We start from the raw sequence: 21765 nt of genomic DNA, 5'->3' as shown, positions 1-21765 counted from the left end.
TAATGAGGCTCCAGGTCCACTGGAAGTTGAATCTTCCGCCATCTTGGACCTAATCGGTTCCAACCAATTTTTGTGATATCCTCAACGACTGTGTTATTCTTTTAAAGGTTGTGCCCTGCCCCCTTCCCTCCTGTTTCAATTATATATACATATATAATACATACACACGTACATATACTTATACGAATGTATTCCATATTAGGCTTTGCAGCTAAGTGACAAATTGCTTTGCGGCTTTACCCAATAAAAAGAAAACAAAAGTGCAAGGAAGTGAGTGAACGTGGCTGAGTTTTGTCACTTGCTCTGGTGTGAGTAGTTTGTTGGACGTGTGTGTTAACTTCGAAATTTGTACTGCTCCTGGTTTTCATTATCTTGCCCACCATAGATTAGGGTTTTGGAAGGGAGAAACAAGAGAGCCAACCTCCCAAGTAAATATATTCTCAAGCCTGTGGTGTATCTAAGTTTATTTCCCATTTTTCACAACCACTTTCCAAGTAACCATAATACAAAATACTGCGGGCCCAAGAGAGGACAAAAACGCAGAGCATCCCTGAGTCACTATTTATTTTGTTAGAGTGGTGATGAAAACCAGGTCATTCTCAATCATAGCAACACAGACCTGGGCGTTCTGAGACATATGTTACGTTCCGTTCACGTAATTCCTAGAGGCAGTGTTTTCCAAAGCAGAGGGAAGATGGCAAAGGACTTCTCTACCCAGCTGAGCATTATGGCCCAATTAATGTCTACAAACCTGAGGAAAAAAGGAGTATCATAACGTTGTAGTTTTCCCCCCAGCCTCTCGGTAAGAAATTCTTAAAAACCAGCAAATGTCAGCGTGCAGTTCAGCCCTCATCACTGCTCTGCAACGGAGAAAAAAGGAAAAACCATAAAAAATTGCTGGAATAGCTGATGGAATATGAGTGTCTGTGAAAGAAAGCTGTTGTGAGGAAACCTCACGCAGTTAAAGAAAAAGCTCTTAATTTACAACCTGGGCTGACAGTCTGTTCCACACTGACTCAACAGTCTTGAATAACCAGTCTCAGCACACCTAAGGGTCTCATGCCAGAAGATTCTTAACAGGGCTGGGCAACTTGGAAGGGACCATACACAGGCCCAGATGGTGCACATCTGGTCAAAAATTAGCAAGAGAAAGAAATCAACTTCTCAAATCCACAGACAGGTGTTTGGGGCTTCCCAGGAGGCCTGCTTAGGAAGGGCAGCAATGGATGGTTCTAAATCGATGGTTTACAAACCTTACTGAGAATTAATGAAGAATCGGTACAGGGCAGCAGGAACCAAACCGGTGACAAGATCATGGGAGCTCTCCTGTCCACCTCCTCTTGATAACTGCATCATGTAACCAAGACATCTTTAACAACGCACCGAGCAGCAGGCAGCAGACTGAAACCAATCAGGCTCCGACGCTAAATTATGATACAAATTTCCAAGAGAACAGCTCTGTGATAGGGTCTGTAGGTATACAAGCAGGCCAGAGACAATTATAGCGGGAACCCAATGGCTACTGCCTCCTCATTTAAGCAGCAGAAAAATGGCCAGGTGCCCCTAAATATAGGGCAATAATAAAAAATGAAAACGAGGAGGCCCGTACTCTGGGCAGGGTTCCGGGTGGTCAAAAGAAAAGGCGAAGACCACTGAGGCAGGAACACATGACATTCTGTAAGTTTCCTGTGACAAGTCAGCAAGTGGGGCCGGGAGTAGCCTCCCGCGGGGGGTTGGGGGTGGTGCTGGCGTGGGGCTATATTTGGGATCCGGATGCGCCCCGCCCTGGTAGCCGGCGGGGGATACAGGGGGTGTAGCAGGGGCCTATCTCCCCAGTGCCCAGACAGTGACGACCCCCGGGTGTGACCGCAAAGTCGTCCTCTCCAGCCCGGGCACAGCCCCTGGGCGCTCCGGCTGAGCTTTAGATCCAGCGCAGCACGTGCGAGGGCCGGAAGCGCCGCGTCCCGCCCCCGGCCGCGCGGGGGAGCAGGGCGCAGGCGCGCTTCTTCAGGGCTGGGCGGCGGCGGCGCGACTCCGGGCCGCCAGGGGCCGCTGTGGAGCGACCTCACGGGCCCACGCCGTCTGGACCGCGAACGGCCGTCCCTCTTGAGCACGGCCTTGCCGGTTTGGCGGGGTGAAAGGTTGCGAAGATGGCGACGGCCTTGAGCGAGGAGGAGCTGGACAATGAAGACTATTACTCGTTGCTGAACGTGCGCAGGGAGGTGAGGCCTGCGATGGGCCGCTGTCGGGGCTGAGGCTAGGCCGGGTCGCTCAGGGGGGACCGAGCTGGCGGCGACCGCCCCGTTCCCGCCTCAGGCGGCCGGAGCCTGGCGGGGAGGCCGCGTGACCCCGGCTGACGTGCGCGATCGCCGGCCGGCCGGACTGTCCCCACCGCCCCGACCCTTGCGCCGGGGATGTCCTGGCCGGCCTCTGCCCCAACTCTCCGCGGCCGGTGCGCCGCGTGCGCTGTGTCAGGGCAAGGCCAGAGGCCCCCGCGCCCCCAGGAGGGAACAGGGCCCCCGAGGTGGACGTGGAGTGGGCGTCCAAGTCCTCCGGGACCCGGTGCCACGCTCGGCTCACACACCCGCCCAGGTGCTGTGTCATCGCCCCCAGCCCGCAGGGTGGGAAACCGAGTCTTAGGCACCAAGGTCAAGGCTACCCGGGAACCTCCCCAGGACTCTGTCCGGTCCCTGCGTCTTCCATGGGGACATCCCGCCTCTGAAGTGAGTCCAGGCTCAGAGGCAGGTGTCTTGTGTCCTCCTTTTGTGCAGCTGTCCAGAAATTCAAGGAAGAGTCTCCTGGACAAATAGCTTCATTTCGGAGGCCCAGGTTAGGAATAAGCTAGGAAACAAGTGATGCCCCAAGCACGTCCTCGACATGTGCGCCCGTTTCGTCACCGGATGAAAGATAACACGAGAGAGTCTCACACTGTGTCTGGCACTTAGTAGGGGCCCAGTAACTTTCCTTTCTTGTTGATTCTCCATTTGAGGTCAGCGTGAAGGTCAGGGAGGCTTCCAAGGTCAGGTCACGAGGTGGATTATTTCTTTCTAAACTGCTGGGTTGGGTCTTCCCAGCCCTGCCAGAGAACCTCTAATTTGGGCTTAGATTTTCCAGTGATCCGAAGTAGCCAAGTCTGGTCTAGTCAAGCTTGTGTTGACTAGACTAGGGCTGGTCGAGTCTGTGTTGTCAGTAGGTCTGCGTGATGTTAATAATAGCTAACGTTTTGTGAGGGCTTACTTTGTGCAGGGGCAGGGTGCTGAATGGACACTTTATGTTTTTGCACTTAATTCTCGTATCAGACCTTAAAGTAGGCATTCAGATAATTCTTGATTTAAAACCGAGGAAATGAAGCATAGAGGGGTTAAGTAACTTGCCCAAAGCCACACCACTAGAAATCAAGAGTCTGGATTCAGCCCTGGGCAGTCTGACTCTGGAATCCCAGTTCTTGATCTCTGTGCTGTACTGTCACCCTAGCTTACCAGTCCTCAGACTACAGAGCTGCCGGACTCCTTGGGCACCCCTCATAAGAATCCCTTAAGTGTGTTAGTCACTACTTACTATGGAAACGCCCAAAGAAATATTTTGGGGAATTGCAGATCTTGTTAGGCTGCCATAGGGCCACCTGGAGATTCTTGTAACTAATCAACGGTAACCTTTGGCCTTCATTTTTTTCCCCTTTGAATGGAGCTATTGGGCTAGTTATTCTTTTTGTTTTGTTTTGTTTGGCCGTGCGGTGCGGCTTCTGGGATCTTAGTTCCCATACCAGGGATCAAACTCATGCCCCCTGTGGTGGAAGCACAGAGTCCCAACCACTGGACTGCCAGGGAATTCCCTGGGCTATTCTTTTTCTCCAGTTCTTAGAAGCAAAGCGGTAAATAAAACCGGCTTTTCTGAAACCAGCCTTTTTTTCCACGCATTTATAGTTAGTCTGGCTATCAGTAATTGAGCAGCCATTTATTCACCTGTTTACCAGGCTTACTGAGTCTTAGGCCGCTGCAAATGATATAAAATAATAGGCTTGGCTAGAGTCCTAGGTAAACATTTGTCAGGTATAAAACTACCAGAGTGTTAGGACCCGTCATTGTTATTGGACTGATGGGTGGAAGCCAAAGAAATATTTCTTTAAAAAAAAAAAAATTTTTACTTCTCGAGATGAGTGAAGGCACCTCCACATTTATGACTGTAGGTGAAATCCCTATGAAACATGTCCTCTTGCTCATCATCTTGTGTTGCCATTGTCAACAAACAGTGTAAAACACCATCCCCTCTGGTGTGGAGATTTCCTCTCTCAGGGTTCCACTAGAAGAGAAGCTCTGAAGGTGATCTCTGGACTTGATATTTACTAGGATTTTTTGTGAAATTAGAAATCAGCCTGAAGTTGAAATACCATGATTTAGCTGAAGAATGAGAGAAAAAATAGAAGTAATCTTTATTTTTACCTGTGTGGTCAAAAGGAGGTCATAACCCCTGTTGATGTGTTCGCATTCGGGTCTGCGGCTTGATGACACTGAAGCGTAACTAGGAGGCGAGGTCCTCTTCCCACCAGCGCTCCAGAGCTCCTTCAGAACTCTCGTGTTAGAAAGTTCAGAGACTTTCCACCAGGAGTCTCAGATGGAAGCAAGCTGACACAAAACCAGGGAACTCTGTTTAAAAGGTTCAGATTTACAGGCATAATACATGATAATAACAATGAAGTGATACAGAAATGTCAAAAATCAGGTTAAGAATCTCCCATGCCCATGTTTCAAACTTTAAAATATCCCCTTAAATTGTATCCCAGGGAGTGAAGCAGGCAGCTAGACAGGAGTTCCATGACCTTTAATAATTCCCTTTCTCTTAAAAGAGAAAAAAAAAAAAATTCCCTTTCTCTAGCGTTCTGGATTTCCTGTTTGCGGAATGGAGCCGTTGTCTGCCTGCCACACACTGAGGGGAAGGAATAGTTTATCATTAACTGGGCACATTGAAACCAGATTGGCATCTCTGGTTTAGGTAGTCAGATGCATCATCAGGGGCCTGAAATCTAACTGATTTGAGATTTCTGAGGTGATTTGCCAAAATTTATTTGGAGAAAGGATTCCTGAAGAGTAAGAGTGAAATTTTCTTGATCTCTATGCTCTTTGTAGACATTATGATTGACACATTTTAAACCTGATTTATTCCTAAATACTTGAGTTTAATTCCTACTTAACCATTGTTGTAGTTGAAAGAGTTTCATTTTTATGCATGTCTGCAATGTTTATAACCTGTTTTAAGATCTCCGTTCCCAGTGGATTGAGCCTTAAAGGAGCCAGTCTCCTTTTCAGCTTTTAAACACTTTTGAAATAAAACAGTCGTTAAATAAAAAATGAACTTAAGTAAAAATGTATTTTCTTGTAGTCCACATATGGAGGTCAGTGTTCTGGGATCTTTATCCTTCCATGACAGCTGTGAAACTAGAAGCGTAAAATCAAAACCTAAATAAAAAATGCATTTTCATTCCTTCCCTGGTATAGGGTCTGTTGTTCTTTCCACAGTTTTTGGTTGCCTGGGTTTCTCTGGCTGTAGGTTACAGTCACACAGTGGGGCTAAAACTTCAAGTTTGGACTGCAGATGGGAGGAACAGGCTAGAGCACTAGAGGAAGGTCTGCTGGTCACAGCCAGGATTGACCTGGGGGACAGTCACCCAGCCCCCCAACCAGGATGGCGGGGCCATCCGCAGGAACTGAATGTAAAAGCGTTGGCTAAGCCAGGTGCACACTTAGGTGCCTAAGGCAGTGAGGTGCTGTGTGTTTGTTCTTTCGTTGCTATCTAACCTTATGGGCAGGTAATTTAGTCTTAATGAGGGATGTAAAGGTGGGTCTAAGAAGGTCATTCCTTCAATGAGTTTCCCATCTGCTGCATTAGGTTGGATGTTCACAACAGTGACCCTGCTTAAAACGAGGTGCTGGGCAAGTAGTGTGAGCCTTGGTTGTCCCAAAACCTGCCTCGTCCTGTCAGCGAGCATGCCTTAGGAGCAGGACCTCAGGCCGCCCTGCCACCCAGGTGAGCTTGAGCACGTCATTCAGCCTCAGAGTCTCCTGTGCTGACCTGCAGCGAAGTCACGGAGGAGGCTCACTGTGGGGCTCTGCAGCCAGAAGGCCCGTGTTCAAAGCCCAGTTTTACCCCTGGGAGGTTTGTGCCTCTAGGCTAGGAGCTGAACCTTTTTGCTCCCTGTTTCCCTGGATGTTGAAATGTAGGTAACAGGTGAAAATGTATTACGTACTCACTCTGAGCCAAGATGTTGGATAGTGGAGCATGAGGGTATGTATAGAGTACCTGGCGAAAGCAGGTATTCGGTTAATAATATTTATTGTTGCTACTTCTTGGATTTTGATAAACATGAGGTTTCGCTAATTTTAAAAAGACATACATGTACATAGAAGGCTTTGGTATGCCTCATCCTGGCTAAATCTGCTACTGTAATAATAAAAAAACATAGTGCCAGAATTTATGAATTAGGTTATGAATTCCCAAAGCTTTCTTCGTCCTTTCTGTTCAAAATTCTGAGTTTATTCTCTTCAAAAGACGATCTTCCCTCTGAACTCTTCCTGCAGGGTCATGAGTGTGACTTGGGTGGCGGGCGCGGTGGTTCCCGGAAGCTGGGGTTAAGCATGGGAGTGGAGTGCAGAGCCAAGGGATGATCCAGAAAGACAGTGTCTGGAGTAGAGGCAGAGTGGGACCCACAGATAAACTTGTTGTGAGCTATCAGCTTTGAAGAGGCCAGGCAGAGAGGGGAGGACCTGGCAGAGGCAGAGGTTCTGCTCCAGCGACAGCAAGACAGCACTGGCGGTCAGGAGGGTTTCTGGGTGGAGCTCAGAGAGGCTTCTGGGGGTCTCCCTGTGGGTGGGGAGGGGGCCGTCATGGTGTCCCGCTAGTTCCAGTGTCATCTCATAATGGGATTAGCAAACACCAGGAGGTTGAATTTTCAAATTGTTTTCTTCAGTAAACCGTAAGCTAGTTATTACCTTTCTGCTTTGGACGTTTCAAACAATTGCATCTTGAAATTTTAATACTCCAGTTCTGCATTATCTACCAAAATACCTCTTTCTTCTTCTTTTTTCTTTCTTTCTTAAAGAGAATTCAATTGAAAGCTTTTATATTTGCTGTGAGTTCAGTAATAAAACCCTGGAGAAGAGAATATGGGATACGCAAGCCGCACGTTTTGCTTGGCTGTGGAATTTTAGTGTTCACTTCTATTAAACTTTCATTTTAATTTTACTTATGTGTTTTATTTATACCCTACTTTGTTCAAGAGAGGATTTAAGACAGCTAACAGAGATGAAAAAATAAAATAGCATAAATGTTTAAAAGGGGGCACCAAAACCAAACAAACAAAAAGGCCACTGGGAATATTGCTGCCTTATTGCCACCATCGTGGCCCATGGGTTATACAGATCGCACTCCCTTGGAGAAACTCGTGGCCTGATGGCTGCATCCTGCTTGGCTCTTGGACATTTGGAACCACTTCTGCTTGCAGTGAGTGCACAGTGTTCCCTCCTGGGTTTGCTGGAGCCAGAACATTCTTCAGCAGTAAAATGCCAACAGACATCAAACCACAAGAATCCTGCACGAGTGGGCAGGATGTAACAGATGCAGACGGACGAGAAGGAAAAAATAAGCCAAACTCTGGATGTAAAGAGAGGATCCGAACCATCATTTTTGACCCAGAAAGGAACTTGAGTTCATGTCACTCAGATGCTGGCCTTTTTATTTACTGTCCTGTCTCAAAGGCCCCAAATAAACATGGACATGACTAGGAAGAGAAATGAAAAAGTTGTACAATGGTAGGAAAGTCTTTTCTGAGCCCTTGGAATGACCTCTAATCAGGAATCAGAATTTCTGCTCCTTTGGCCCGTTTGTTCTCGTGTGTTGTTGTCAGCAAGGGGTGTGCCTGGAGGATGGGACTCCCCATCGGCCCCGCAAACCTTAAAGGTGATGTGGGCCCTGCTTTTTTTCTTTTTTAGTATTTATAGAGTTCTGTCCTTACCGATTGCCTAGTCCTTTTTTTTTTTTTTTTTGGTATTTATTTGGCTGCGCCTGGTCTTAGCTGTGGCATGCGGTATCTTTAGTTGCGGCCTGCAGGATCCAGCACCCTGACCAGGGATCGAACCCAGGCCCCCTGCATTGAGAGCGCAGAGTCCTAACCACTGGACCACCAGGGAAGTCCCACCTAGTTCTTTCTTGAACTTATAATGCCATCTTGGGGATAATGCGTTCTATAAATTTTGTAAGTTTTTTTCCTTCTATGTTAAGTAGAACTTAAGTGTTCTAAGGTTATTCCTAGCTGTAGAAACTTGGAATTGTTTGATCAATCTCCTGTTTAGCTTTTCTGACATATTCACGATTTGATTGCTTCTCTCTTAAGCCCACCTTTTCAAAATGAAGAGTCCTAAAGTGGTGGTAGAAGGCCAACCTCCAAAATCATGAGAAATATAGTGTGTGCATCTGACCTCTATACTTAACACAGGCGGGTTTTAGGGAAGGACAGCTGAGATCACTTAGCCCAGTACCTGGCATTTTGGGCACCTATGAGCGTGTTGATGATGGCGTAAAAAGGCCAAAGATGGAGGTGGAGCTTCAGAAGAGGTCAGTGGCTTAAAGAGCAAAGCCTTTGAAGTCAAGTCCAAGTTTGACTCTCTAGCCCCTGATACGGGGCAAGTTACTTAACCTCTCTGAGACTTTCTTCATTCATAAAATCCAGACAGTAATTTTACTGTCATAGGGCTGTTGGGAGAATTAAGCGAGAATGCACGTAAGTGCTTAGCACAGTAATGGGCATATTATTATGTAAAGTAAATGCCAGTATATTTTTATTAGTATCATGAGCATAAAAGTTAATAAGGAATGCTCTTACTGATTTGTAGGAGTTCTTTATAGAATTTGGGTGAGTCCTTTGTCTGATAGATTAGTATAAATATCCGTCCCCTCTCTGTAGTTTGCCTTTCACTCTCTTACGTAAATGTTCACGAACCGAAGATCGGTTTGAGCCAGGCCACACAAGTTACAATTTCTAGCCAGCTTTTGGGTCAGGGGTACGTAATCAGATAAACTTCTCCATCTCAGACATCTCAGATAAACTTCTCCATCTCTCCTCATTTAGTTAACCTTTTTGATCTTCACTGTTTTTATCTGTAAAATGGGGGTTTTAATACCAATCTCAAGACATTTTATGAGTCTTCAAGTGTTAAATGAGGAAATATTGGTGAAAGTACTTTATTAGCTTTAAGTCTGTACAGATGCGTTTGTGACACCACTGACAGCCTCGAAATCCCCTTCAGCTTTTGCGATGCTCTCCTTGCCCTCCTTTCTCACGTTGCCAGTTGCTCATTTCCTGTCTTCCTTAGAATTTCCCCAGGTTCAGTCCTCACCAGCTCGGCTGGTTTAAAGTGCTCTGCTTGGGCCCCGCATCTCTGCCTTCTGCCCATTATTGCTTACGTGTTTTACCTGCCTCTCAAGCCTGTCTGCCTCCCAGGTCCTCCTGACCCATGCATCCCAGTCAAAGCCCCGGATGCGCTTTGGCTTTTCTTCGCCGCATAGTATTGAGCCCCTTCTCGACTGTCCTGTAAGCCACTCAGTCCATGAACCCCCTCGACTCCAGCCGACTTTGACCCCTTCATTTCTGTTTCAACTTCTAGGCTGCCAGCCAGCCAACCAGCCCTCATAAGCTCAGCCTTACATTTCTGCTGTAGTTTTCTTCAGGTCTCTCTGGTTTGCCTTCTGTCAGCTTTAGTCAAGCCGTACAAGTTAATATTAACGCACGGTACTGATCACATTTCTCTAGCCAGAAACCTTTTGGCTTCCTATTGTTTATTGGGTAAGGAAGGGTCAAACTCTTGGCTCCCTTTTTAAAGCCCCTTACAAATTAGATGTTTTCTCTATTTTCTGCCTCCTTTGTGGTGATGTTCTGCTTTCTTCCACTGCAAAGCAAGCTCCATGTGGTCAGGGACCATTGTTGTCTCGTTCGCCATCAGGTCCCTAACAGTGTGGGCACATGACAGGTACTTACCAGATGTTTGCTGCATGAATGAGCAGGTGGGTGGATGTCCACATTGATTTGTTACCTACTTCCTGCCTTCTTCTGGCCTCTACTCTGGCCAGTTTGTCAGTGTTCTGTCTCTCCTGGTTCCTCAGGGCATTCTCTTCCCCTGAAATGCCCCAGCCTGTTGTTGGCACCAAAGCAAATTGAATCCACCTTTTGCATTCCCATTCAGACCCCACTGCCTCCACGAAGTTTTCTCTGCATTCTGACAGCCCTGAACTTATGTCTTTATCATTAATATTAGCATTTTTGTTATATATTGTTTAGTTAAATCCATGTGTCTGGGGTTTTAGGGAACACACACACACACACACACACACCCCTCCCTCTAGTTTATAATCTCCTTGAGGGCTGGGATGACATATTTCTTTTGTACCTCCTGTGGTACTTAGAGTAGGGTTGACATTCTGGCTTGAAATGATGAATATTGCTAACACCATACTCACCTGGTCCAGGTGCATTTTACTTTGTGGAATACCTGTATTGAGGAACACATTGCACTTTTGGCAATAAATCATTCTAGAGGAATTTACTGAAAGGAGTTTATCAACTATCAGTTTGGTAAATCTAAATTGTCACTTATGACAATTGTTTAAAGTCAGGTACCAGAAGATGAGAGCAAATTCAGACGCATGCCTGTACGCTCGGGCCCCAGCGTAAGCCAAGGCCCGTGCAGACTAAGTTCCAGGCTGACTACCACGTGAGAAGAGGAAAGAACGCCCTTCCCTTGTCCTTTCTCATCTGGCAGATATTGATTATCTTCCTCTTATGTTTCTTTTTTGCAGTGAGAAAAGCTTACTTGTTTATCATGTTTTATACTAGCACCAATAATATTTGTAAAAGTAAGTAGCTTCAGATGGATTAGATTTATTTTGGTACAGTTCTTTTTCCTTTTGTCAGTTAAATGGAGCTGAATTTTTACAGTTGGCACAGGTTAGTTTCCGTTGAAATCCTGTTCCATTTGTGAAGCACCTTACAAAGATGAGTCAGGCAGAATGATTTAGTACAGTCTGCAGCATACTTGACGTTGAGGGTGAGTCCACACACGTTGTGGGGGTCTGTTATGTTTGTGCATGAACCCCATGTGCAGGAACTTATTTCCACATCCTCCAAAGATTTTTCCACACGTAAATGAAAAGGATAGAAGACTGTGTTGAGCAGGGAAAATGGCATCAGAAGAGGGTAGGGCTGTGTATGAGAGCAGCTTTATTGTCTGAAGCTTCAGACTGTGTAGCAGGAACCTTTACAAAAACTGGTCTCTTAGTATAATCAGTATCTACTCAGTGACACCGAGTAATCTGTGACACCCTTTCTCTTCATGAAGCAGCTCTTGCTCAGCACTAAGTACCCATGCTGTCTTGGTGTTAATTAGCTCTGAAATCTGCTTTTTCCTTTAAATCGTATGAGCACCAAGTATCATAAAAAATTACAGCCTTTTATTAGCTAATGCAGTTTATTTCAATCAGATTGTCGTGGAACATATGGACAGTCATGAATCTTCAATTGTGGTAATTAGGCAAACCCCCCAAAATCCAGTAGAATATAGTTTGTTGAGACTTTGTTGCTGAGATGCACCAATATATAGATACAGCCTGGAAGTTTGAACTTGAAACTTACAGGCTTCAGCAATAAAAAGCCTGTGGCTTTACTTTTCTTAAAGTGAAGGTATGTTATAATTTAGCTGTTATTTGCATACTCTTATTAGGTCTTCAAAATACTGAATTAAATATCATTGTAGGGACTTCCCTGGTGGTCCAGTGGCTAAGACTCTGTGCTCCCAATGCAGGGGGCCCAGGTTCGATCCCTGCTCAGGGAACTAGATCCCGCATGCCACAACTAAAGATTCCGCATGCCACAACTAAGACCCCGGCGCAGCCAAATAAATAAATTTTAAATAAATAAATAAATAAATAAAATTGTAGTAGTTAGATGTGCTCTACACCAAACATTATTGGCTCTTAACTAGCGAAGGGGCTGCACTTCCTAGTCCCCTAGCAGTTGGGTGGGATCACATGACCCTTTCTAACCAGTGGTGTAAGTGGAAGTGATGTGTGTCCTGCTCAGGCTGAGGTACTTCAAGGCCAGGCCAGCCGGAGAGTCTCAGGCTCTTCCCTCTGCCTCCATGACTGGCAGGGTTCCAAAGGGTGTCTGTTTAGTCCACCTGGGACCTGAGGACATTTCCAAGCAGAGAACTAGCTGACCTGAGATGGACATGTAATGTGAGGGAGAGGTAAACCTTTGGAATTTTTGGATGGTTTGTTACCACGGTATCACCAACCCAGCAGTTCTCAAACTTTTTGCTGTCAGGGCCTCTTTACATTCTTAAATTATTGAGGTTCCCAAAGAGCTTTTGTTTATGTGGGTTATAACTATCAATATTTAATAATAAGACACAGAGTGTACTTACTTCTTGTATTTCAGTACAGGCACAAGGAAGACTTAAGGATTTCAAAATAACTATGTATTCCACAACAGTGAGGTTACAGATGCACAGATAGCATAGCAGATATAACGAAAGATAGTAAGTGTGCAGCAAAAGAACTTAAAATCAGTTGAGTTAATCTCTGAAAACTCACGTGTTTATACCATAAAGTTACCACCTTAGAAATTTCTAGAAAACAGGAAAGTATACAAGTACACAATTCATTAACCATCAGAACAATGATATACATCATGTAGCCTCAAGAAAATCCCACTATACTCTCATGAGAGAATGAGAAAAAGGCAAATAAAATCTTAGTATTATTATGAAAATAGTTTTGACCTGTGGACCCCCGAAAGGGTCTCAGGGACTCCCAGGGGGCCCCACACCACACTTAAGAACCATTGACCCAGCCCATCCTGACGGATACAGTCATGGTTCAGACATACTGATGTTCCTCACATGCTGTAGCTTACTTTGCTAAACGAAGGTAGAAAATAAAAGCAGAGTGGCTGTATACTCTGAATATGTGCACATTGATTGCAGAGATGGTCTCCATCAACTAGAAATTAAATAAGTGAAAATGTAGCAGTGTCTTCAATTGCCTAATTATCTAAGGGAAGCAAACACAATGAAATTGTCGTCAGGAGACTTTTCTAAGCATGATACCAGAGCAGAAATCAGAGAGAATTGATAGGTTTGATTTTGTAAAAATGAGAAATATCTGTGTTTATTAAAGGAAAATAAAGCCTAAAAACAATTATAAACCCAGTTAAAAGACTCAAAAGGAATCTAATATATTTGATAAAAATTCATATTTTTAATATATATAAGGAACTCTTGGAATCAAAAAGAAAAAGATTAATACCCTAATAGAAAACAATACAAAGGAAACAAATAGAAATCTAAAATGCAAATAAGGGACTTCCCTGGTGGTCCAGTGGTTAAGACTTCGCCTTCCAATACAGGGGGTGAGGGTTTGATCCCTGGTCAGGGAGCTAAGATCCCACATGCCTCGTGGCCAAAAAACCAAAGCAGAAGCAATGTTGTAACAAATTCAATAAAGGCCTTAAAAATGGTCCACATCAGAAAAAAAAAATCTAAAAAAATAAAATAAAATGCAAATAAGTGTATGGAAAAAATGTCACCCTCACTAGTAAAAAAACAAATGCAAGTTAAAACAAGGCTTTTTTTGTTTTGTTTTGTTTTTTCTCTACCAGACTGACAAAGTTTTTTTTTTTTTCTTTTTAATGATAGTATTGAGCTCTGATAAGATGAAAATCTGTTAGCCAACCCAGCCAGGAGGCAGGAGGATTCTCCTCTGGAGAAGTTGAGCCAGAGGGACTCTGGAGCCTGGACATAGACAGTAAAGGGTGAGAGTGGCACGCTAACAAAGGCAGGGGGGTGCGTTAGTGTTTGCATGGCGAGACTTCTGGCTTTTCTTCCTTTATTCTCTGGTCTCTCCCCTGAAGGAGCTAGCCCATCAGAAAGAAAAGACTGCCAAATGAAACTTCTAGGTTCCCTCCCAGGCATTTCACAGAGCAGCTCATCAGTTGACAAGACCCGTTCACACATACAGAGCTTCCAAACAGCTTCTTAGTATCTTACTATGAAGTGTAAGTCAATTGCCAAAGAATGTCAGATGTTTGAGGGAAGGCTCCAACGTGAAACTCTGATATCATGCAGACAGCAAGGAGAAACTAGAAGGAAGCAGACAATGCAGGGAGTTTGGAAGCTAGATCATCTTCAGATAGATAAGATACTACATGTAAGAAATAAGAACAAGGTGATATATCAAAGAGCAATACTGTATAAAAAGAGGAGGAGCTCTTGGAAATTAAAAATAAGATAACAGAAATTCTGTGGAAGGGTTGGAAGATAAAGATGAGGAAATATGCACAAAAGTAAAACTTAAAAACTAGAAGATCAGTTCTTAGCCATGAAGTAAAGTAAAATGAGGGGAAGACATTATGAAACAATTAATATGAGAATATTTCTCAAAAGATAGGAGACTATAGGTTAAAAAGGGCCATTCAGATAACTAGCATAGTGGATGGGGGAGAAAAGGACCCCCATACTAAAGGAAATCATAGATTAGAGAGAGAGTCCTAAAAGTTTCCAAACAGGTCACAAACAGAGGGCTGGAATTGGAAAGACATGAGGTATCTCACCAGTAGTACTGTAAACTAGAAGACAGTGGAGCAATGTAATAAAAATCCTGAGGGAAAGTTATTTCCAAGCTAGAATTCTATACCCAGCCAACTATTCATTAAGTATAAAGGCAGATTATAAGAACATTTTGAGATATACAAAGCCTAAAAAATTTTTCCTCCCAACCAGTCTTCTACTTCTGTTATCTAATTTTTGATTTCCGAGAGCTCCTCCTTCTTTTGAGAATATCTGTAAAGGAAACTACTGGGGATTGAGCTCCATCAAAATGAAGAAGAAAACCAAGAAAGAGAAAGGCATAGGATACAGAAAAGAGATACCAACCCAGGAAAGATACCCAGGAAGATGGTGACAGGAAATCCTAAGATGAAGTTTGTTTAGCAAGCCCAACAACAAGAACAGGGCAGAGAGCTCTTGGAGGAGTGCCTCTTAGAGGGAAAAAAAAAATGAAAGTGATGTGCTGTTTGATATTGAGAGGAATATTAGAAGTCTTTACTATAAGAAGTATACTGTGAAGAGTTGGAGAAGAATCGTAACAGAGCCATAGAAAGCTAAAGCAAATGAAAAAGATGAGGCAATTGTTAACTCCAGGAAAAATAAAAAGTAGTTCAAGAAATGTAATCATAGTATACTGTTTGATTCAGCTTTGAACTATATTTACAGTCATAATTAAAACTAAACTAATTAAAAAGAAAAACTGCATTGATTTGAATGAAAGTTGTGATAATTACATAGAAAGGAGGGGAAAGATAAGCACAAGGAAGTGGAAAAGAACTAAATTCTCTTAAGTCTAAAATTTTACAATTAAGGATATGAGTATATTTAGAAATAAAATGAGAAAAATGCTAAAAGATTTAAAAGTGCTTGCATCTGAGGAGTGGGAGTGAATGCTGTTTGGGGTTATAAGTCTAGTAGTTTTATTTATAAACTGTTTATGTAGTCCTTGGATAAAATTAAATTTTTAAATTTAAAATAATTAAATGGTAAATACTTTCTGGAGATCAGTTCAGAAGACTAAAATGGAAGTCTTATACCCAACAATTTTAGAAACTTATTTTCAAAAAGATAATCATGCATACACACAAAGTTTTAGCTATAGGGATGTCCACTGCAGCCTTTTTAAAACAAATGAAAGTTATTAATAGAAGATTGTTATATAAACTGTAATAACGGCATTTAAAATGGTGTAGAAAACACTTAATGACCAATAATACCCGAAAAACCAAAACTCCACAAGACCTTTAACTGAAAAAACAAGTTATACAATTATATTGTAGAAGAAATACTTTTTTTTTTTTTTTTGCGGTACACTGGCCTCTCACTGTTGTGGCCTCTCCCGTTGCGGAGCACAGGCTCCAGACGCGCAGGCTCAGTGGCCATGGCTCACAGGCCCAGCCGCTCTGCGGCATGTGGGATCTTCCCAGACCAGGGCACAAACCCGTGTGCCCTGCATCGGCAGGCGGACTCTCAAGCACTGCGCCACCAGGAAAGCCCCAATTTTATTTATTTATTTATTTTTGAAATTTTTTTAAGGGAATTCCTTTATTTTTATTTTTTATTTATTTATTTTTGGCTGTGTTGGGTCTTCGTTTCTGTGCAAGGGCTTTCTCTAGTTGCGGCAAGCGGGGGCCACTCTTCATCGCGGTGCGCGGGCCTCTCACTATCGTGGCCTCTCCTGTTGCAGAGCAACAGGCTCCGGACGCGCAGGCTCAGCAGCCATGGCTCACGGGCCCAGCCGCCCGGCGGCATGTGGGATCCTCCCGGACCGGGGCACGAACCCGTGTCCCCTGCAACGGCAGGCGGACTCTCAACCACTGCGCCACCAGGGAAGCCCCTGATGCCATTTTTATAATCTATGCTTACGACAAAGTTGCTCTTCATATTTTTGAAAATGAAGTTTATTTTTGCTCCACATCCTCACCCACACTTAATATTCTCAGTCTTTTTCATTTTAGTCATTCTAGTGGTTGTTAAGTGTTTTTAATTTGCATTTCCCTAATGACTAACAATGTTGAATGTCTTTTCGTGTACTTGTGCACCATTCCTGTATCATCTTTTGTTGACGTTTCTGTTTACATCTTTTAGTCGTTATCTTATCAGGTTGTTTATCTTCTTCAGTTGTGAGAGCTCATTGTATATTCCAAATACAAATCTATGAGACAGATATTTTGCAAATATTTTTCTTTTATTATCCTATATAGGAAATCTTTAACTCGAAGTTACAAAGATTATCTCCTGTGTTGTCTTTTAGAAGCTTTACGGTTTTAGCTTTCACATTTGTATCTTTTTTTCCATTCTCAGGTTTTGTTGGGTTTTTGGTTTTTTCAAATTTTTAACTTGTAAGATACATATAACATAAAATTCGCCATCTTAGCCATTTTAAAGTATACCGTTCAGTGATATTAAATGCTGCTTACATATTGTTGTGCCTCTGCCACCACCATTTATATCTCCTGAACTCGTTTCATTTTGTAAAACCCAAACTCTATACCTGTTAAACAGTAAGTAAAATTATACGGTATTTCTCTTTTTATGACTGGCTTATTTCACTTAATATAATGTTCTCAAGGTTCATCCATGTTGCAGCACATGTTAGAATTCCCTGCCTTTTTAAGGCTGAATAATATTCAGTTGTATTTATATACCATATTTTGCTTATCCATTCATCTGTTGATGGGTACTCGGGCTGCTTCCACATTTTAGCTGTTGTGAATAATGCTGCTCTGAATATGAGTGTACAAATATCTGTTCAAAACCCTGCTTTCAATTCTTTTGGGTATTTACCCAGAAGTGGAATTGCTGGATTGTATGGTAAATCTGTTTTTAATTTTTTTGAGGAACTGCCATACTATTTCCCATAAAAGCTCTACCATTTTACATTCCTACCAACAATGCACATGAGTTCCCGTTTCTCCACATCTTTGCCAACACTTGCTTGTTTTTTTGTTTATAGTAGCCAGCCTAATGGGTGTGGAGTGATATCTCACTGTGGCTTTGACTTGTATTTCCCTAATGGTTAGTGATATGGAGCATCTTTCCATGTGCTTTTGGCCATTCGTATATGTTCTTTGATATATGAATGTCTGTTTAAGTCCTTTGCCATATTTGAATCAGATTGTTTTTGTTGAGTTTTAGGAATTCTTTATATATTCTAGATATTAATCTCCTGTCAGATATACTATTTGCAAATATCTTCTCCCATTCTGTAGGTTGTTTTTTCACTTTCTTGATGGTATCCTTTGATTCATAAAGTTCTTGATTTTGGTGAAGTCCAATTTGTCCATTTTTTCTTTTGTTGTATGTGCCTTTGGTGGTGTATCCAAGAAATCATTGCCAAATCCAAAGTCATGAAGCTTTTGCTCTATATTTTCTTCTAAGAGTTTTATAGTTTTAGCTCTTATGTTTAGGTCTTTGATCCATTTTGGGTGGATAAACTAATAAACGGATTCAGCAAAAGTTGCAGGATACAAAGTCAACACACAAAAATCAGTCGCATTACTTTTTGTATATGGTGTTAGGTAAGGGTCTTCATTCTTTTCATGGGGATATTCAGTTATCCCAGTACCATTTGTTGAAAAGACTATCCCTTCCCTATTGAATAGTCTTGGCATGCTTGTCAAAAATAATTTGACAGTTTGTGTGAGGGTTTAATTCTGGGCTCTCTATTCTATTCCATTGGTCTATATGTCTGTATGCCGATATCAATCTGTTTTGATTACTGTAGCTTTGTTGTAAATTTTAAAATACAGAAGTGTGAGTCCCCCATCTTTGTCCTTTTTCAAGATTGTTTTGGCTTTTGGGATCCCTTGAGATTCCATGTGAATTTTAGAAGGGACTTTTCTATTTCTGTGAAAAATGTCATTGGGATTTTAATAGGGATTGAATTGATTCTGTTAGTTGCCTTGCATAGTAGTGACATTTTAATAATATTAAATCTTCCAATCCATTGATATAAAGTATCTTTCTGTTTATTTTTGTCATCTTAATTTCTTTATGTTAGTCTTTTAAGTTTAAGTTAATTCTTAAGTTTTTTGTTTCTTTGTTTTTGATGCTATTGGAAATGGAACTGTTTTCTTCATTTCCTTTTCAGATTGTTTATTGTTCATGTATAGAAATGCAGCTAATTTTTGTGTGTTGACTTTGTATCTTGCAACTTTGCTGAACTCATTTGTTAGTCCTAACAAGGTTTTGTGTATGTGTGGAATTTTTATAGAGTTTTCTACATATAAGATAGTATCATCTGCAAACAGAGATAATTTTATTTCTTTTCCAGTTTGGATACCTTTTATTTCTTTTTTTACCTAATTGCTCTGGCTAGGACTTCCAGTGCTATGTTGAATAGAAGTGGTGAGAACAGACATTCTTGCCTTGTTCCTGATCTTAGAGGAGAAGCTTTCAGTCTTTCACCCCTGAGTATGATGTTTGCTCTGAATTTGTCTTCTTCAGTTGTAAGAGCTCTTTATGGCTTTTAGTTTCTTTTAGTCTCCTTCTGTTGCTAGTTTGCTGAGTGTTTTTATGATGAAAGTGTGTTGAACTTTGTCAGTGCTTTTTCTGCAACAGTTGAGATGATCATGGTTTCTATGAACATGGTATATTATATTGATCAATTTTCATACGTGGAACTATCGTTGCATTCCAAGAATAAATCCCGCTTGGTCGTAATGTGTATCCTTTTAATATGCTTCTGAACTCTGCTGATATTTTGTTGAGGATTTTTGCATCCATGTTCATAAGGGATATTGGTCTATAGTTTTCTTTTTTGTGTGGTGTCTTTGTCTGGCTTTGGCATCAGGGTAATAGTGGTCTCATAGGATGAGTTTGGAAATGTTCCCTCTTCAATATTTTGGAGAAGTTTGAGGATTGATATTAGTTCTTCTTTAAATGTCTGGAAGAATTCACCAGTGAATCCATCAGGTCCAGGGCATTTCTTTGTCAAGAGGTTTTTGATTACTAATTCAATCTCTTTACTAGTTATAGGTCTATTCAGATTTCCTATTAGATCATGATTCAGTCTTGGTAGATTTTGTCTTTCTAGTAATTTGTCCATTTCATCTAAGTTTTCCAATTTTTTATTTCTGTAGAATCAGTAGTAATATCTCCACTTCCATTTCTTTTTTTTTTTTTTTTTTTTTTTGCGGTACGCGGGCCTCTCACTGTTGTGGCCTCTCCCATTGCGGAGCACAGGCTCCGGATGCGCAGGCTCAGCGGCCATGGCTCACGGGCGCAGCCGCTCCGCGGCATGTGGGATCTTCCTGGACCAGGGTACGAACCCATGTCCCCTGCATCGGCAGGCAGACTCTCAACCACTGTGCCACCAGGGAAGCCCTTATTTCTGATTTTAGTAATTTGAGTCTTCTTTCTTTTTTTTCCATAGTTAGTCTAGCCAAAGGTTTGTCGATTGTGTTGTCTTTTTGAAGAGTCAACCTTTTTTTCAATAATTCCTTCTATTGTTTATCTGTTCTCTATTTATCTCTGCTCTAATCTTTATGATTTCCTTCTCCTGCCAGCTTCGAGTTTAGTTTTTCTTCTTTTTCTAGTTCCTTTTTTTTTCTTTTATTTATTTTTAAACTAATTTTTATTATAGTTGATTTACAATGTTGGATTAGTTTCTGCTGTACAGCAAAGTGAATCAGTCATGCATTTACATATATCCACACTTTTGTAGATTCTATTCTCATATAACTCATTACAGAATATTGAAGAGTTCCCTGTGATATACAGTAGGTTCTTGTTGACTATCTATTTTATATATAGTAGTGTGTATATGTCAATCCCAATCTCCCAATTTATCCCTCCCCCTCACCCCTTTGCCTCTTGGTAACCATAATTTTGTTCTCTACATCCGTGGCTCTATTTCTGTTTTGTAAATAGGTTCATTTGTACCATTTTTTTTAGATTCCACATATAAACAAAATATATTTGTCTTTCTCTGTCTGACTGACTTCACTCGGTATGACGATCTCTAGGTCCATCCATGTCGCTGCAAATGACATTATTTCGTTCTTTTCTAGTTTCTTAAAAGTTGTAAAGTTAGGGACTTCCCTGGTGGTGCAGTGGTTAAGAATCCACCTGCCAGTTCAGGGGATACGGGTTCAAGCCCTGGTCCAGAAAGATCCCACATGCCACAGAGCAGCTAAGCCCCTGCACCACAGCTACTGAGCCTGCGTTCTAGAGCCCGCGAGCCACAACTGCTGAGCCCACGTGCCACAACTACTGAAGCCTGTGCACCTAGAGCCCATGCTTCGCAACAAGAGAAGCCACCACAATGAAGAGTAGCCTCCGCTCGCCACAACTAGCGAAAGCCCGCACGCAGCAACAAAGACCCAACGTGGCAAAAAAAAAAAAAAAGTTGGAAAGTTAGTTGTTGATTTGTTATCTCCTTTTTCCATGCCACGCAGCTTGTGGGATTTTAGTTCCCCGACCAGGGGTTGAAACCGGGCCCTTGGCAGTGAGAGTGTAGAGTCCTAACCACTGGACTGCCAGGGAATCGAGATTTCCCATTTTTTAATGTAAACGTTTATAGCTATAAATTTCCCCCTTAGCACTGCATCCCATAAGTTTTGGTATGTTGTGTTTCGTTTTCATTCATCTCTAAGTATTTTCTAATTTCCCTTGTGATTTTTTTCTTTGATCTATTGGTCGTTTAAGAGTGTATTGTTTGTCACAAATTTGTGTCTTTTCCAGTTTTCCTTATGTAATTGATTTCTAATCTCATCCCTTTGTGGTTGGAGAGGATACTTCATATGATATCTTTTTTTTAAAATAAATTTATTTATTTTATTTATTTATATTTGGCTGCGTTGGGTCTTCGTTGCTGCACGCAGGCTTTCTCTAGTTGCGGTAAGCGGGGGCTACTCTTCGTTGCGGTGCGCGGGCTTCTCATTGCACTGGCTTCTCTTGTTGTGGAGCACGGGCTCTAGGCATGCGGGCTTCAGTAGTTGTGGCACACGGGCTCTAGAGCGGAGGCTCAGTAGTTGTGGCACACAGGCTTAGTTGCTCCGTGGCATGTGGGATCTTCCCGGACCAGGGCTCAAACCTGTGTCCCCTGCATTGGCAGGCGAATTCTTAACCACTGTGCCACCAGGGAAGCCCCTTTGTATGATATCTATCTTAAATT

The 21765-nt window shown here is 42.4% G+C and overlaps 1 protein-coding gene across 1 annotated transcript in view; it reads left to right on the top strand.

Annotated features, from left to right (window-relative positions):
- Positions 1-2130: 2130 nt before the first annotated feature.
- DNAJC11 (DnaJ heat shock protein family (Hsp40) member C11) overlaps positions 2131-21765 on the top strand; it is a 70962-nt gene continuing 51327 nt past the window's right edge. The window contains exon 1 of the mRNA XM_079916847.1: positions 2131-2222. Within this exon, the coding sequence (XP_079772973.1) occupies positions 2151-2222 (72 nt within the window). The 5' untranslated portion in view covers positions 2131-2150. The remainder of the gene's footprint in view (positions 2223-21765) is intronic.

The sequence above is a fragment of the Stenella coeruleoalba genome, assembly GCF_951394435.1.
Source record: "Stenella coeruleoalba genome assembly, chromosome: 1".
NCBI classification, from domain to species: Eukaryota; Metazoa; Chordata; class Mammalia; order Artiodactyla; family Delphinidae; genus Stenella; species Stenella coeruleoalba.
The sequence above is the reverse complement of the archived record's forward strand: the minus strand, read 5'-3'. Positions and strand labels throughout refer to the sequence as shown.